The sequence below is a fragment of the Astyanax mexicanus genome, chromosome 10 (assembly GCF_023375975.1).
Source record: "Astyanax mexicanus isolate ESR-SI-001 chromosome 10, AstMex3_surface, whole genome shotgun sequence".
NCBI classification, from domain to species: Eukaryota; Metazoa; Chordata; class Actinopteri; order Characiformes; family Acestrorhamphidae; genus Astyanax; species Astyanax mexicanus.
Window position 1 is genome coordinate 51,569,900 of NC_064417.1, and position 16,503 is coordinate 51,586,402.

Consider the following 16,503-nt stretch of genomic DNA (forward strand, 5'->3'; position numbering starts at 1 on the left):
CAGCAGTGGACAAATAGCTATTTTATTAAACGCGAGGTCCTAGCGTTTCCATATATTCCACGGTCCAGTCGTCTAAAATGCTGCCACTATGATTGGAATCGCTGGTTTGAATCCCTTTCATGCAGCTTGCCATCAGCTGCTGGAGCCTTGAGAGAGCACAATTGGTCTTGCTCTCTCTGGGTAGGAACAGTAGATGGTGCTCTCTCTTTCCCCTCATCACTCCTAGGGTGATGTGGATCAGCACAAGGCTGCGTCTGTGAGCTGATGTATCAGAACCGAGTCGCTTTCCTCCGAGTGTTAGCACTGTGATGCTACTCGGCAATGCAGCAGTTCAAAAAGAGGCGGAGTCTGACTTCACATGTGTCGGAGGAGGTGTGTGCTAGTCGTCTTTACCCTCCTGGTGTTTTGCAGTATATGTGCAGTATTGATTATTGAAACATTTTTGATTTTATACCCAAATAATGTACAATAGGTAATAACATAAATATCATGAGGGGCCTAATTAATATGTTTTAGTATTTTTAGTGTGTATCTTCTTTTTATCTGTGAACATTTTCTGCCACATAAAGAGTAAAACGTTCAAACGCACGCACACACACACACACACACACACACACACACATCCACTTAGGCTAATGGAGGCAACACTTCAATAATGCTGAAAGCTTTTCTGTTTGTTTCACTAAAACACAAAGCCAGAGCCTCATCGACTCTTTCCCTCGATTCCTCCTTTGTCCTTTTCTCTTTTCACGTTTTGGCTCTTATATTTTATGTGCAGCTCTGCGCTGCAGGAGTTTAATGGGGTCAGTCCAGCAACTTCTACATATATGACCTTGTTAATAAGTGTACACGGCGACGCATGAGAATCACCTGACGTTGAGAGAGGCTGCTGTAAGGGCGAGTCGGACTGCGGGAGCAGGATTTAGCCCGGTGGGTCGGAGGCACGCCCACTTACTGTTAGCACACCATCTGTCAGCCGCCGTTAAACCCAGATGCTCCTCCGGTCAGATGGGTTTTATTCCGCTGAGGAGAGGGAAAGAGTAGGCAGAGATTTCTCTTCTTCTACTTCAGTCCATTCAAGCTGTAGACGCCATGATACTCTTCCCTTTTTGGACTGAAACCCCTATCAGGCTGTCGTGCTTAAATCAGCAGTATATGATAATTGACGGTACCTTTTCCTGAGCCTTCACTATAGGACAAGCTTTACACATGCATTTCTTGACAGGCTGAGAGATACAGAATCGTAATTGAAAGTTAAAGAAGCATGTTGAGTAATATGTGATAAAAAATATAGTATCCTTTAAAAACATTCTGTATTGTAGATGAATACTAAAATCATTCAAACTATGAAGAAAAACGTATGCAATTGTTTAGTAAACCAAAAATATATTTTACGTTTTCTTGGTTAGGGAAAAAATGCCACTAAAGAAAGCTTAGGATGCACGACTATAGTGCACTACCCCCCTCTCCAAAACACATTTTTCTAAAAGCCATAATGGCTATAAATGTTAAAATATTAAAATGTAAATGTTAATAACATTATTTGAGATGCACTAGGCTGTTCCCTGTTTCAGCTACATATATGCTGATTGTAAATGAATGTATTTTAGTAGAATGTAAATATATTAAAGAAGCTTAGTTGGACTGGAGTTTGTCTGGAGTTCTCTTGAGTCTCTGCACGGACGTGTGTAGGTTTGATGGATCACAGTATAAACCAATAGGGAGTCACAATGGTATGTGTTTATACTTCTCTACATCCAATCACAATCAGATTCACTCTATCTGGATGGAGCGATTTATCTGGATAGGGGTTTTTATTAAACGATGAGAAGCCGGAATGAAATTAAATAGGAGTAACAAGGCTGTTTTTAAAATGTAAGGAGTAGAAAGTTCAGAAAATTGTGTGAAAATGTAAAATAATAACTCTAGTATAGATAAGTATAGATAACCAAGATTTATACTTAAGGTGTCTGGCTAGAATTGTCCTTGCAAGCAGACAACCGGCTCCATATTCCACATTCAATACCTTTCTCATTGCAGAATAGTCCTCCTGAAGCTTTACGTCCTTGGGCATGCATTCAGTGCATGTAATTGATCATGCATGTTACAGGCAGTAGCATCTTGTTAAGGGCAGGTACGACCAGACCTGCTGTCTGTTCCACTGTGTGTGTTTGTGTGTGTGTGTTTGTGTGTGTGTGCCCGTTGGGGACGTGCGTACTGTGCCAGGTGAAATGTGGGTATTAAATGGGATTTGTCTGCTTGAGTGCCAGGGGAGAAGATGGGTGCTCCCTGCTTCCGGAGTCGCACTGGTACTGCAGAGGAGCAGAAGTGATGTAAACCACTACAATCTGCAAAGTGCACCATATACACAGTCTGCAGTCTGCCTCTCTGGGTACAAAAATCCCCGTGGCAAGGATTCAAAACTGGCATTAGCGGCCTCTCTGGCTCCCTGGAGACTTCCCTCGGTACAGGCGGGAGATCCACCTGGAAATAGCTGAGAATAGAGCCAAAATAGAGCAGTTTTAAAGAGCAGTGTTTAGAGAATGTCTTGTACGTTAATAGAAAATATTGAAAATCTGGATATTTATGGATTTACAAGGATAATTAAAGAAATAATTGTTAAAATAATTGCTGTAGATTTGTAGATTATTATATATATATATATATATATATATATATATATATATATATATATATATATATATATATATATATATTTATTATTATTAAATAATAAAAAACTTTTACTCCTTATGTTTAAAAAAACAGCCTATATACTCCTATATCATTTCAGCTCATTTTCATTCTGGCTTCTCGTCATTCAATAAAACCCCTATCCAGATAAATCTCTCCATCCAGATAGAGTGAATCTGATTGTGATTGGATGTAGAGAAGTATAAACATATACCATTCCGACTCCCTATTGGTTTATACTGTGATCCATCACACCTGCACACATCTAAGCTTTTGTTTTAATGGCTTTATTTTTTCTCCTTACATTACTTTTACTTTTATAATGTAAGCTGTTTTGAAACCAGTACTTTTTTAAACAATTTTACTTAAAGAGTAAAAAGCTTGAGTTGATACTTCAACTTCTACAGAAGTATTTTAAACCCTTGTATCTATACTTTTACCTACAGTAGTGAATGGAGAAACTGTTGACAACTTTGCACATACAGAAGTCGTGGCAGAGATATCGGATGTCTCGCTGCATAGAGGTTCCTAATGGATTTCAATGACAAACCATTCTATACATCTTGAATATTCTCACACAAGTCGTGCAGATTGTGCAGTAGGGGTGTTTCAGATTGTTGATTGTGCGTCCAATAGCATCCCACACCTTTTCAAACAAAGATGGATCTGGAAATACATAATTTAGTATATTAGTGCATTAATATTTAGTATACCTCAAAAAATTGGAATTGAAAAAGTTCAAAATTCGAAACTCATTGATTATATAGATGTAGTTTTCACAGATTGATCTATTTTAAGCGTTTATTTCTTTTATTGTTGATGATTAAGGCTTTCAGCCAGTTAAAACCCAAAAATCAGTATCTCAGAATATTATATAAGACAAATTGGTACTTTTGGCAGTGTGGGCAGTGTGCCAAGTCCTGCTGGAAAATGAAATCCCCATCTCCATAAAAGTTCAACAGAGGGAAGCATGAGGTGCTGTAAGATTTAGTGGGAAAACAAAACTGCACTTACTTTAGACTTGATAATAAAACACAGTGGATCAACACCAGCAGATGACAGGACTGTCATCTTTCAGGCAAGGCTTCTTGAAATAGAGCACTCACGGATGCAGCAAATTTTGACGATAAGTATATATATATAATGAAGTAGCTGGTATTAAGTTACAGCAGTGCGCTCGGCAGGTACATGCGCAAATACCAGCGCCTACATCTGTAACATCAAAAGAATTGGCTAACAGTCTAAGCCTGAACTCCCACTGTGAGCCTTCATAAGATCTGTGGAGTTAGTGGAGGATGTATCAATAAGGGAATATGACTTAACATTTGCACAGTCGTGCTCTATAGAGTACCAGTCAAAAGTTTGGACACACCTCTTTTTATTCAACATGTTTTTTCTTCATTTTATGATATTTTACATTGTAAATTTAATACTTAATATTGAAGACTATATTAAATCTATACAAGAACACATGCAGAATTATTTTAAAGAAACCAGAATCTGTTTTATACTTTAGATTCTTCTAAGTAGCACACTGATCTGATTTGAGGACAGATCTGCAGACTCTTGTTATTTTAATCTTAGTGTCTTCATGAGGTAGAGTCACCTGGAATAGTTTTCTGCATCTTAAGGGAATGAGTTCCTGGAGGTGCTGAACAATAGTTACTGCTCCAGCTCATCCCAATTAAATCACCATCTCAGTTTATCAGGTTTAGATCAGGGCATTAATGTGGAGGAGTATAATACTTTTTTTACTGTTTACTGTGCAATTCCATATGTGTCCCTTAATTGTAGAAAATAAATTTAATAAATAAATAAAGAAAAATAAATGAGTTAAATAAGGAGATGTGCCCAAACGTTTGACTGGTACATGCCTCACTCACAAGATAACACCTCACAACATATACAGGTGTATGCATTCCCAAGCTGTTCCTTGAGGTAATGCTTAATGATAGTATCAAATTGCGTACTGCTGTCTCATGACGTTTGGTATCTCAGTGTAAGTATATGTATGCACACACAGTATACAGAGTAAATATATGTGTTTGTATATTTGTGTGTTTTAGATTTGTTCAGACAGGTGTGTGGTCCAAACGGACTGACGGATCAGAAGCACCTCAGTCTGCTGCTCCATGAAGTTATTCAGATCCCTCGCCAGCTGGGTGAGGTAGCAGCCTTCGGGGGGAGCAACGTGGAGCCCAGCGTCCGGAGCTGCTTCCGTATGGTGAGCCTCCAGCAGAGCAGACTTCAGAAAAGATGATTCACTCTGCCAAAAAGAGGAATTACTCTTTCTTACGTTCTTTCATTCTTTCTTTCTTTTCTGTAGTGGGGTTACTACACACTGAGTTTTGAAAATGCACATGAAAAGACCTGAATGGAAAAATATTCACACTAGGACAATGTGGCTGAAGCTAAATTTGTAAAAAATAATGGAAAATTTAAAATAACTTTCAGTAATAGAATGCCTGTTTTTTTATTAGTTTAAATATTATTACTTGACATACAGGCCATACAAAATGTACTGTTATATTTATGTCACAGTTTTCTATACTATAGATACTCCTTATAATAACCTGTTCTGCCTATACTACCCTAAACTACCCTGTAATTTTAATACTGCCCTATACTACGTTGTACTCCTTATACTATTCTGTACTTTATATTCCCTATACTACCCAATACCATATACTCCCTATACCACCCTATATTCTATATTTCCTATACTACTCTATACTTAATATTCCCTATACCACCCTATACTCTATACTTTCTATACTATCCTCTGCTCTATCTTCCCTATACTACCCTGTACTCTATACTACCTATACTACCCTGTACTTTATGTTCCCTGTACTACCCTATACTCTATGTTCCCTATACTACCCTGTACTCTATACTGCCTATACTGTCCTGTACTTTATATTCACTGTACTACCCCATACTCTATATACCCTATAATATCCTCTGTTCTATCTTCCCTATACTACCCTGTACTCTATACTACCTATACTACCCTGTACTTTATATTCCCTACTACCCTATACTCTATATTCCCTATACTACCCTATACTCTATACTTTCTATACTATCCTGTGCTCTATATTCTCTAAACTACCCTGTACTCTATACTGCCTATACTACCCTGTACTTTATATTCACTGTACTAACCTATACTCTATATTCCCTATACTACCCTGTACTCTATACTAGCTATACTACCCTGTACTTTATAGTCCCTGTACTACCCTATACTCTATACTTTCTTTACTATCCTGTACCCTATATTATCTATACTACCCTATACTTCATATTCCCTATACTACCCTGTACTCTATACTACCTATACTACCCTATACTCTATGCTCCCTATACAAACCTGCACTGTACTCCTTATACTATCCTGTATTCTATATCCCCTGTACCACCCTGTACTCTATATTCCCTATATCACCCAATACCATATACTCCCTATACTACCCTGTACTTTATATTACCTATACTCTATACTCCCTACAATACCCTGTACTCTACCCAATACCATATACTCCCCTGTACTCTATATTCCCTGCACTACCCTGTACTCTATACTGCCTATACTACTCTGTACTCTATACTACGCATACTACCCTATACTCTATGCTAGTGATGGGACGATACGCTTTTTTCAGCTCCGATCCGATACCGATACAAAACTGATAAAATTGCAGATACCGATACAAATACCGGTACTTTTAGTTTATTAATAGTACTATGATTAAGGTTTCATAATGAGGCTGAAACAGACCACATAGCCCTTTGAAGAGTATACACAAGTGCATTTAATGTAAATGCATTCCAAAGTCATTTATTTGACATACTTTATATGCAAATACACAGTAGTTTCCTTTCAAGTTAAATTATTTAATTTTTATTAAATATAAAAAAAAAGGTAAATATTAAATACGCTAAATATTAAATTCAGGGCATTGTTTTGCTACGGTTGCGCAGGAGACTTTTATTTTGACAAGTAGCATAGAGGATTAGCTGCAATAGCTAATGGCTAACCGGTGGTGCTTACTGTATTTCCGAGCTGAATTAATCACTGTTTTTTAATAACTGATTGATTTCTTAGTGCTGGTTAGGGTTGGTAGGATCTGTGGTTTGATATTAGATGTGGATTATGGCTGTAGTTCACTTAATATAGTTATTTATTACATTCACAATGCCGGAATGCATTTGCTAACGGCTAACTGGTGTGTTTGTGCTGGTTAGTGTTTGTAGATCCTGTGTTTTTATAGGATATGTGAATTATAAATATAATTTGCTGTCAGTTCAGTGCTAGCTAGGCTAACAGACTGCTGGTGTTAATCTGTTTATTTGGACGCTGACTTTACGTGTACCGTTCTGCTGTACAGCGTTTTCAAAGTTAAAACTCTCCAGATAATTGAATTTTTATTGTAGACAAATAGCTAATGTTTACTCAGTCAGCTGCAGACTGAAGCTGCTGGATGTTCAGGGTAAACTGTGGAACTGGAATCCGGATCAGTGATGTGTTTCGTGTTAACGTTACGGTGGGTTTACTGTCCAGCTCAAGCTGTGGACTGGAATATGGATCGGTAAGTGGATCGGACGCGCTCGCCCGATATCCGATATGTCGAATTACGTCAATATCGGCCCCGATACCGATATTGTATCGGATCGGTCCCATCTCTACTCTATGCTCCCTATACTACCCTGCACTCTGTACTCCTTCTACTATCCTGTATTCTGTATCCCCTGTACCACTATGTGCTCCATATTCTCTATACTACTTTGTACAACATATATCACTCTATATCCCTATACTACCCTATTCTACTCTGTACTCCCTTTATTACCTTATTATATTTATATTTATATTGTACCTTATATTTTATATTATATTACCGTATATTATATTTCATATACTAGCCTATGCTACCCTGTATTACCCTTTTCTAAACTAAACTACACTATCCCAATCCTGTCTCTCTCTTTCCCTGTCTTTATTTTTAATCTCTGAATTTCTCATTCATCCTCCTTTTTTCTTCCCTCTCTCTCTCTCTCTTGCTCTCTCTCTCTCTCTCTCTCCTCCTCCTCCTCTTTTCTCTCTGCTGTGTTCAGTTCAATTCAGTCTCGTCCTCCAGAACTCTCCCTCTGGCTCGTCCTCTCTGCTGGATTGTTGTCATGGGTCTCATCTCACTAGACTGGCACTGCTTTCATGAGTGAAAGCTCAGCTGTAGGAGTTGGGAAAAGAAAGAAAGAGAGACAGACAGAGAGAGAAAGTTGAGGAGAAGTCAAAATATGAAAAAAAAAAAATAATAATAAAGAAGCAGAGAAATGAAAGGTTGTTTTAAAAAAAAAGTAAAATAAAATAAAAAAGTCTCTCTGTCCTTAAGTTTTTTGGTTACAAGTTTAAAGCCTTTTCTGCTCTGAAGCTTTAAATAAAGTCCTCCTTTCGGGGCACTTAGGGTCACTCTTTTTTCTCCTATTAATTTCTTTTTGATATTGCAGGGAATCTGGCAGCTACCGCTATTTTGTGATTTGATTTCCCTGAGGGCAGATAAAAATAATAAAATGTGGGAATGCTCTGCGCTTCTCGTTCTGGACTGATTTAGAGATTTAAAGTAATAGTTTTCCCACTAAAACAAAAAAAAAATATATAGATAGAGTTTAGTTCAGATTGGGTCTTTTGGAATAGGGCTGCATAATATATCATTTCAGCACCATGGTGCGCATACAGTACGAAGTAGTTACATTGCAGAATTTGCAATTCTATATGATTTCATTTATTTTTTTTGTTTGTTTTTTGATGCTTGATACAAAAAGGACAATTTACAATACTCTCATTTTCCATGTCGTATCTACCAGAGGCAGATTGTATCTACCCAATATAATTTATTTTACTTCAATATTGGATACACAGAGTGCATTAGGTTTGAAACATTCAGCATAAGGACACAAATGCGATTTCCAATGCCCGGCCAATTCTTTTCAAACTTCTCATGTGTTCTTATGTTATTGTGTTGGATAGAGCACTCTGATTTGTACTCTGTTTGTCCCCTGAGTAGAAAATGCCATAACATTTTAATTGGAACACAACAACTTGGCTTTTATTACATGCAACTTGTGCTTCCATTGCTTTATGTAACTCAGAATGAGGGAGCTGCAATGGTCCTGAGGCTGTGCAACCAGTGACCCTACCGTTTCTGAAAACACAACCGCTATTTCAACAGGACAATGCTTGTCCATATACTGCTGTATGCAATATCCAGACCTATAATCCCTGGTTGATAATGTATGGGATGCTGTTCGATGAATACTTACTTTAAATCGCACATATGTTTATCAATTGCAGTTCACTTTGCCAATGCGTTTGTTAGTATTTACAAATGTGATAGCAACTTTTTTGTTTCTTAAAATGTAAAAATAACAGTTATTAATTATTAATTAATGATATATTAATAAAAGTTATAAAGTGTTACCAAAAAATAAATGTTTAAAGCTCCACTAGGTAGGATTGAGCTGTTGTGCTTGTGGGCTCCCCCTACAGTTGTAGAGTGTAATAAATGTTTCAGGCGGATTAGTTTATCTTTCTTGTTTTCTGGCTTTCACAGACATATTCGGTCTCTTTCCAGCTTCTGCCAGAGTGTCTGTATGTTAGTTTGTAAAGAATGAACCAGTAGTCCTTGTAGAACTGTTAGAACTAAAGGTTGGAAAGCAGGTCGCAGTTCTTGCGAGCGTTGGTCGCGACCGCCTCGGAAAACTTACAGAGTCTGGTTTGAGCTCAGAGGAGCTCCGGCACAGACACGAGAGCACCGCTATTCCTCCTATTACACCTCAATGCAGCGCTGCAGTAAGTTTCAAGCTGTAATTTTACTTCTTTAAAAAGATAAAAAAAATCAAGGAAATCCTACCTAGTGCTGCTTTAAGTGTACTACTCATAAATAAGTAAGTGCAGAGATAAACTGTTAAAGCCTCCATATGACGGATCTGCGTTCAGTAACTACAGTATATCCACTATTTTATAGTATAAAGCGTAAAACTGTTACTGACCTTCAGTTCTGGAGCAGTAGTGTAGCAGACATGCTGTGCCAAATATCCTAAAAGCTCTGCGCTTCTCATTGTGTGTTTGATGAAAGTGTGTACTGTATTGGTACATATTGTGCTGTTCCTTGCTCTGGAAACTGGATACAACAAAAAAAACATTTAAACTATAGCTAAAATGTTTAAGGAACCCATCTTACACTCTGCACAAGGCGCATTGCGATGCTCATTGCTAACTTTAACTCTGCCAACAGTCACATTTTTTCACATATTTTCATGTCTTCCTCCTGCATTGTTTAAACAGCAGCAGAGCTTCTGAATATATCTACACTGATGGGCGTGGTGTTCTGGAAATGAGGTGTGTTCAGGTACATTTCTGGAGTTTTGCTTGTTTTTCTTGGTAACAGAAAAAAACACAGGAGCTCAACTGACTGAATACAACCTAGAGAGACGCCAACAGTCAGACGTTCATCGCTATCTTGGCAGCTATGCAGGTGAATCAAAGCAGCACATAGCAGTGAACAAACCCAACTTTTACATCAACAATAAACAGAATGAACCAGCAGGTCAGTATCTTCTGCTGAGAAGACTTTGTTGGACATGTCCAAGTAGCTGCGCCAATAAAATAGCAATCCACCAAAGTCAGAGCTCACCTGACTCTTAAAGGGAATGATGAGCAAGAGACACTCTGATTGATTAATTTCACATTACGTCCGACATTGACCACACCAATAATTAATTAAGATAATTAAGACATGACTAATTCAAGCCACGCAAGGTGTACTTTTCCTGTCGTTATGATAGCAAAGACACACTGCACCACATTGCACGTTTGTCTCGCTTATAGATTGATAAAATAGAGCCCCAGATATGTTTCAAGACCTTAAAACATAGTAATTTCTTCAGAGAAAATCTCAATCTCTCAGAAAAACGTCAACAATCTTAGCAGTGTTGCTTGCTACGCACACATGGACACACAGCAGTGCACAAACCCAACGTTTACGTCAATTTCCTCTGCTGAGGAGTGTTGGACATGTCTAGGTAGCTGCACGGTTAAAATAGCAATCCGCCAAAGTCAGAGCTCACCTGACTCTTAAAGGCAATGATGAGCAAGTGAGAAGCTGATTGGTTTTATTTTACGTTATGACCAAGATTAATTAAGATTATTAGTACTGCACACCTTTTGCGTGTTTTGAGTCGTCTCTCAAGGTGTACTTTTCCCGTCTTTACGATAGCAAAGACACACTGACGCACTTTAAATCAAGTTGCGCGGTGCACGGCTGAGGTCTCACCTGTAGATCTATAAAATAGGACTCTTTGTTTTAAATATATGGAAAAATACTATATATTTTACCTCATGCTTTTGAAATTTTGCGTTATTTTCTCCTGCACCATATGCTCTCGCCTACTATCAGAGATCTCTCTCTGCTGTTTGCAGTGTTTGCATGGTAACAGCCAGCTGTGACTGCTGAGCTTTTAATGGAACTCGCTGTGTGTGTTCCTCAACTGTGGAGCAGCGTCTCCACGATCTGTTAAAAGAACAGTTCTAAAGATCTCCCAAAGTTTAATTTGAGAAAGAACTTTAACTTCTTTTTTACGCTTCTGAAAAAATCTGTGAGGCCTTGACTCAAATCACTCCCTCTTCCCTATTTAGTGTGCTTTTAACAGTAGGTTGTAAAATAGCAGCAGCAGCTCAGCTAAAACAGTGCAGGATCTGTCTGACATAAAGAAACTCTCTGTACAGTCAGTTTTTTAATGATTGTTGATCTGTTTTTAAAGAACTGGGGTATGTAGGTAGTGGAGTACGATGTGATTTTTAAATGGTGCTGTTTTTAATAAGTGTAAGCTGAACAGGTGAACGAGTTCCAGTGTGGAGATTACTATTTTTTTTCTCAGTATAAACGCACTTAAAATACTTAAATTTTCCCAAACATTGCCTTATAATCCAGTGCTCCTTATGTATGAATTCTACCAGTCAGGTATTAAGGAGCAGTAAAGCCACTCTGCTGAAATACAGAGTTATAAGGGTGAGTTATCAGTGAAGTTTCTCCATCATTAAGGCTGGAGCAGCATTAGCACTAGCGGTGGTGAGTATATCGGACTGTATTCTGCACGGTTACAGTGTTACAAAAGGCTATGTGGGAGGAACCACTAGCTAATAGCCCCTGGCTTACTGGAACACTCAGGGTTCCTCAGTGTAGCGCTATCGGATTGTTTTTACTAGCGCTAAGTGCGGTTAACCTCGACTAGCACTGCTGCTACTAACTGTGCTAAAAAAACTGTAAATAATCTTAAGCGTTTATTTTTCAGGGGAAAAAAATGTGTAAAGTAACATCCAGTGGTCATTTGACTTTTTGTTATTATTTATTTATTTATTAATTTTTATATGCAGTTTTATTTAGCTATACAACACAGCAACGCTTACTGTTCAGGAGTTTAGAATGTAGACTTACTTTTTTTTTTATTTGTTTATTGAAAAGGTATCGTACAAATTACTACTTTACAAATTAAGACAATGTTGTTTTTTTAAAACTACATTTTTATATACATAAAACTACAATTTTATATATTTAGGTGCTTCCCCCAGTGGCGAGACCTGCTAGGGAAACATAGTGACACCCCTGTTCCTTACTATTGTCGCCTAAAATGTGCCTTATAATCCAGCGCGCCTTGTGTATGAAAATAGGCCAGAAAATAGACGTTCATTGATAGTGCGCCTTATAATACGGTGCACAGTATAGTTTGAAAAATACGGTTCACTTTTGGAGTGTTTCTGCTTTCTCAACTCGTAGCTGTTTTTAAAGACCTACCTCCTCCATAATGTGGATTAAAACCCCAGAGACAGTTTTTTTAATAACTAAAATCATTGGAGCCTAAATAACACACTGGACTGAGTACAAACAATGCACTTGTTAAGTAAATCAAATGAACTGTGTTGTCTCTAATTAGGTAGATATTTCTCTTTTTTGTTTGCAGAGTAACAAAAAATTAACACATGACAAGTGTGAGAAAGGAGAGAGAAAGAGAGAGAGAGAGAGAGAGAGAGAGAGAGAGAGAGAGAGAGAGAGAAAATGTCAGCCTAATCAGCATATAACTGAATAAATGAATGCAAGATTCATTTTTTTTCTCAAACACAAACAATGCTCTTTAAATATGGATGTTTTTTTCTCCCTTTCACAGTCCTTGCAAAGTCTAGGACTGTATCTGTCCAGATTTAAGATACTCAATAGTTATATTTTTAGTTATATATAGTTATATATTTATGCAGTAGTTAGGGCACATAAATTGCGAGCAAATATTAAGTGTTTTTTTTTATTTGCCTGTTGTTATGTGTTATGATCTTTACACTTCTAACAATATGAAATCTAAATTTGTTTAGATTAAAACAATGTCAAAAAATAATGTTTCCTTAAAGGAGAACTCCAGTGTAAAATGGACTTTTTGTTGAGGTAAAACAGGATAATGAGTACAAACCTTTTGCGAATAGCCCACTTCAGTCTAACCCCAGCATTCTGAAATACAGTGCTTTTAGCTGATGCTCCCAACAGGCTTACAATGCAAGTGATGGGGACATAGTGATACCTGTGCAAAGAAATCACCTTTTTATAGCATTAATAAGCTCAAAATATCACCACACTTCATTTGTAGAATTCTGAGGGCCCTGACATTTAAAACAAAGCTCTAAGAACTTTAAAAGTGCACAGATACTTTACTAAAAACACTGTTTATACACACAGCTAGCTCTATAGGTGCTGCCATCCTGAAATTAAATCACAGTAAGTCGACAGATGAGCACAAACGAATAGGTAGGATAGGGAAACAGACTGCAAAACTAATTATGTGGAATTATTGTGTAAATGTCAGTTAAATATCCATATAATATTCATACATTTCCATGAAATTTTACTTCTATACGTTCAAGAATGAAGAATACTTCTACTCAAATGAATCCAAGTCCATTTCACACTGGATTTCTCCTTAAATGTTGGTCTTTTTGATGTTGAAATCTTTGCCAATCTCTCATTTCCTGTGCTCAAACTGATATGACACGTCAGACTGACATGATTTACCAAAGAGATAATGACGTAATCAAATAGTAATCATATACACTAAAGGATTTCAACAGTACTTGTGCTTTTTACTGTAGTTATAATCAGATATAGGTTATAATTTAATTTTGCGAATCCCCTCTGCACTCTTTATACTCTGATTTTACCTAAAAAAACACTATAATTCCCGCTCCACCACAGCAGTTCTGCAGCTCTGTGGAATCTGATTGATCATGCGTTTAGCTGCATGTGTGAAGTGATTATGGGCCGGGTGCTGGGTCCGCTGGTGTTTGGAGAGCGCCCTTAAACTTATAATTCATGATTCTCTCGTCGATCCTTAATGAAATCCTCCCCCATTCAGAAGCGCGGCGGTGATACCAGCCGTTCGTAATTAAATCCCATTCTTTTCCACATTTGTTCCATTTCAGGGTTTTTATTAGCAGATGAAATATTGCTGTAGTGCCAATCAGAACTTCCCAAATTGGCAGTTTATCACCTACTGCATTATTAAAGCCGGGCTGATAACGGGAGCAGCTGAGCTCAGCTTGAGAGCAGCAGAGGGAATTGCAAGTGTCTTTATGTGCTTAACTGTGTGTGTGTGTGTTTGTGTTTGTGTGTATGTGTATGTGTGTGTGTGTGTGTGTGTGTGTGTGTGTGTGTGTGTGTGTGTGAGAGAGTGTGAGTGTGTGTGTGTGTGTGTGTAAAGGCTAAATTTATGTTAGATTTGAGTAGGAGGCCTCATAATACTATTGTTTTATTTTGCTGACCTCAGTATTGCCTATTGTGTTTCACTAATGCAAATGAGTTGCACCAGTCAAAAGTTTTGATTCAGTGTTTTTTCATAAAATAAACATTTTCTGTGTTAAAGATTAATACTAAAGTCAAATGTTTTATATTTTAGATTCTTCAAAGTAGCACCTCTTGCTTTGATTAAACAGTTTTCCACATTTTGGCTGGATTTTCTTAGTCAGTTTTATGAGGTGGAGTCACCTCATGGAATACAGGCTTTCAGTTAACAGCTGTGCTAAACTTGAACTTGCTGTCAAGAGTTAATTACTTGAACAGGGTTCATACGATCATAAAAACATGGAAAAGTCTTGGAATTTAAAAATTGCAATTTTCAGGACTAGAACATTTTTGGTAAAATAAAAATAGAAAGAAAGTTTTGGAAAAGTCAAGGAAATTTGGTCTACAAATCTTTGTTTCAGTTTATTTATGGAAAACAATCTTTTCTGCGCTAACAAATACGTCAGCTCAGAGTTAATTCAGTAATATAGCCCTAACTTCACATAAAGCTCTCAGGATCTGACACACATTTTATTATTGAAGATTGTGTGTCAACATTTTTATCACATTTATTTCAGACCTACTGTAATCAGTTTTGATTATAGTTTTAGTAGATTTTTTTTTTTCATATCATATGGTCTTGAAAATGTGCCTTAAAGGCATGGAAAAGTAAAAAAAAAAAAAAAAAAATCTTGAAATTTTATCAATTAAAAAGTGTATGACCCCTGCTTGAATTTCTTGTTTCTCTTAATGTGTTTGAGAGCATCAGTTAAAGTAAAGTAGTGAAGATGTAGAGTTACAGGTATACAGTGAATAGTGAATATTTGAGTAATGTTCTAATCCAGATTATCAACTAAATAAAGAAAAACAATAGTTTAAGAAATGATGGTCAGTCAATCTGAAATATTTAAAGAACTTTGAAAAAACATCAAAAATGTTAATAATGAGTAAACTGGCAATCATCAGGACTACCCCAGACAAGAAAGAGCAAGAGTTACCTACATGATTCCTTATGTCAGGGGTCGGCAATAGGCGACCCCTATTGCCGACCCCTATAATGAGCGATAATAAAAAATAATAATAATAAAATGCTTCTCTGGTGAGCTTTTGTTTACATCCCTCCCCTGTCTCTCTATCACGCTCGGCGTGACTTTATTTATTGCCCGTTCTCTTTTTCCTCCCGTTCTTGGGCTCCCTATCTCTTTATAAGGGCGTTTTTTTCCTGGCCGTGTCTCAATACACAAGGCAGGGCAGCGGTAGTGTATTGGACCGCAACCCTGAAGACACGGGTTTGATCCCGTTAGACGAGCGGTGTGTTTAGGTATCAACTGTTCTGCAATTGGGTTCAACAACCCTCTGGGCTGGAGAGCTTCTAGTCTGTAGCACTCCATCCCATTACACTTCACTTTCCAAAACAGTTTTTTTTTTTTTAACAATTTTTTGACCCGTTTTAATGTTGAAAGATCTAGTTAAAAAAAAAAAAAATCAGTATGAAACAACTTCTGCTTGCCTTAATTAGTGTAATCTACAAGTAATATGAAAGTGGTTCATCTCGCATATTTGCAACCAGCCTTTGCTTAAACTAAAACTAAATTCCAATGTTATGTAGAACTAATGTTTTTTTTTTTATGTTGGGCTTTCAAAAGAAACAAAGTAGTGAAACATTAACAAATGTATGAACATGTATTTTTTTATGAAAAATTTGTGAATAATCCTAATTGTAGCATTACCTCTTAGAGATAAGGAACACCTTTGCACTAAATATTGATAGAATAATTAGTAATGGAGTTAGTAATTAAATATTCACACTGTTTTTAGGAGTTTTTTACGACCCCTGCATTATGTGTTCTTTTTCATAGTCTGAATGACCTTAATAAAAACATAGAATGAGAAAGTGTGTTCGAACTCAGGCTGATACTGTATATTATCC

The 16,503-nt window shown here is 37.1% G+C and overlaps 1 protein-coding gene across 2 annotated transcripts in view; it reads left to right on the forward strand.

Annotated features, from left to right (window-relative positions):
* drp2 (dystrophin related protein 2) overlaps nt 1-16,503 on the forward strand; it is a 277,743-nt gene that overhangs the window by 198,303 nt on the left and 62,937 nt on the right. For both annotated transcript variants that reach the window (XM_049484130.1, XM_049484131.1), the window contains exon 13: nt 4,761-4,918. In XM_049484130.1, coding sequence (XP_049340087.1) covers nt 4,761-4,918 — 158 coding nt within the window. The remainder of the gene's footprint in view (nt 1-4,760; nt 4,919-16,503) is intronic.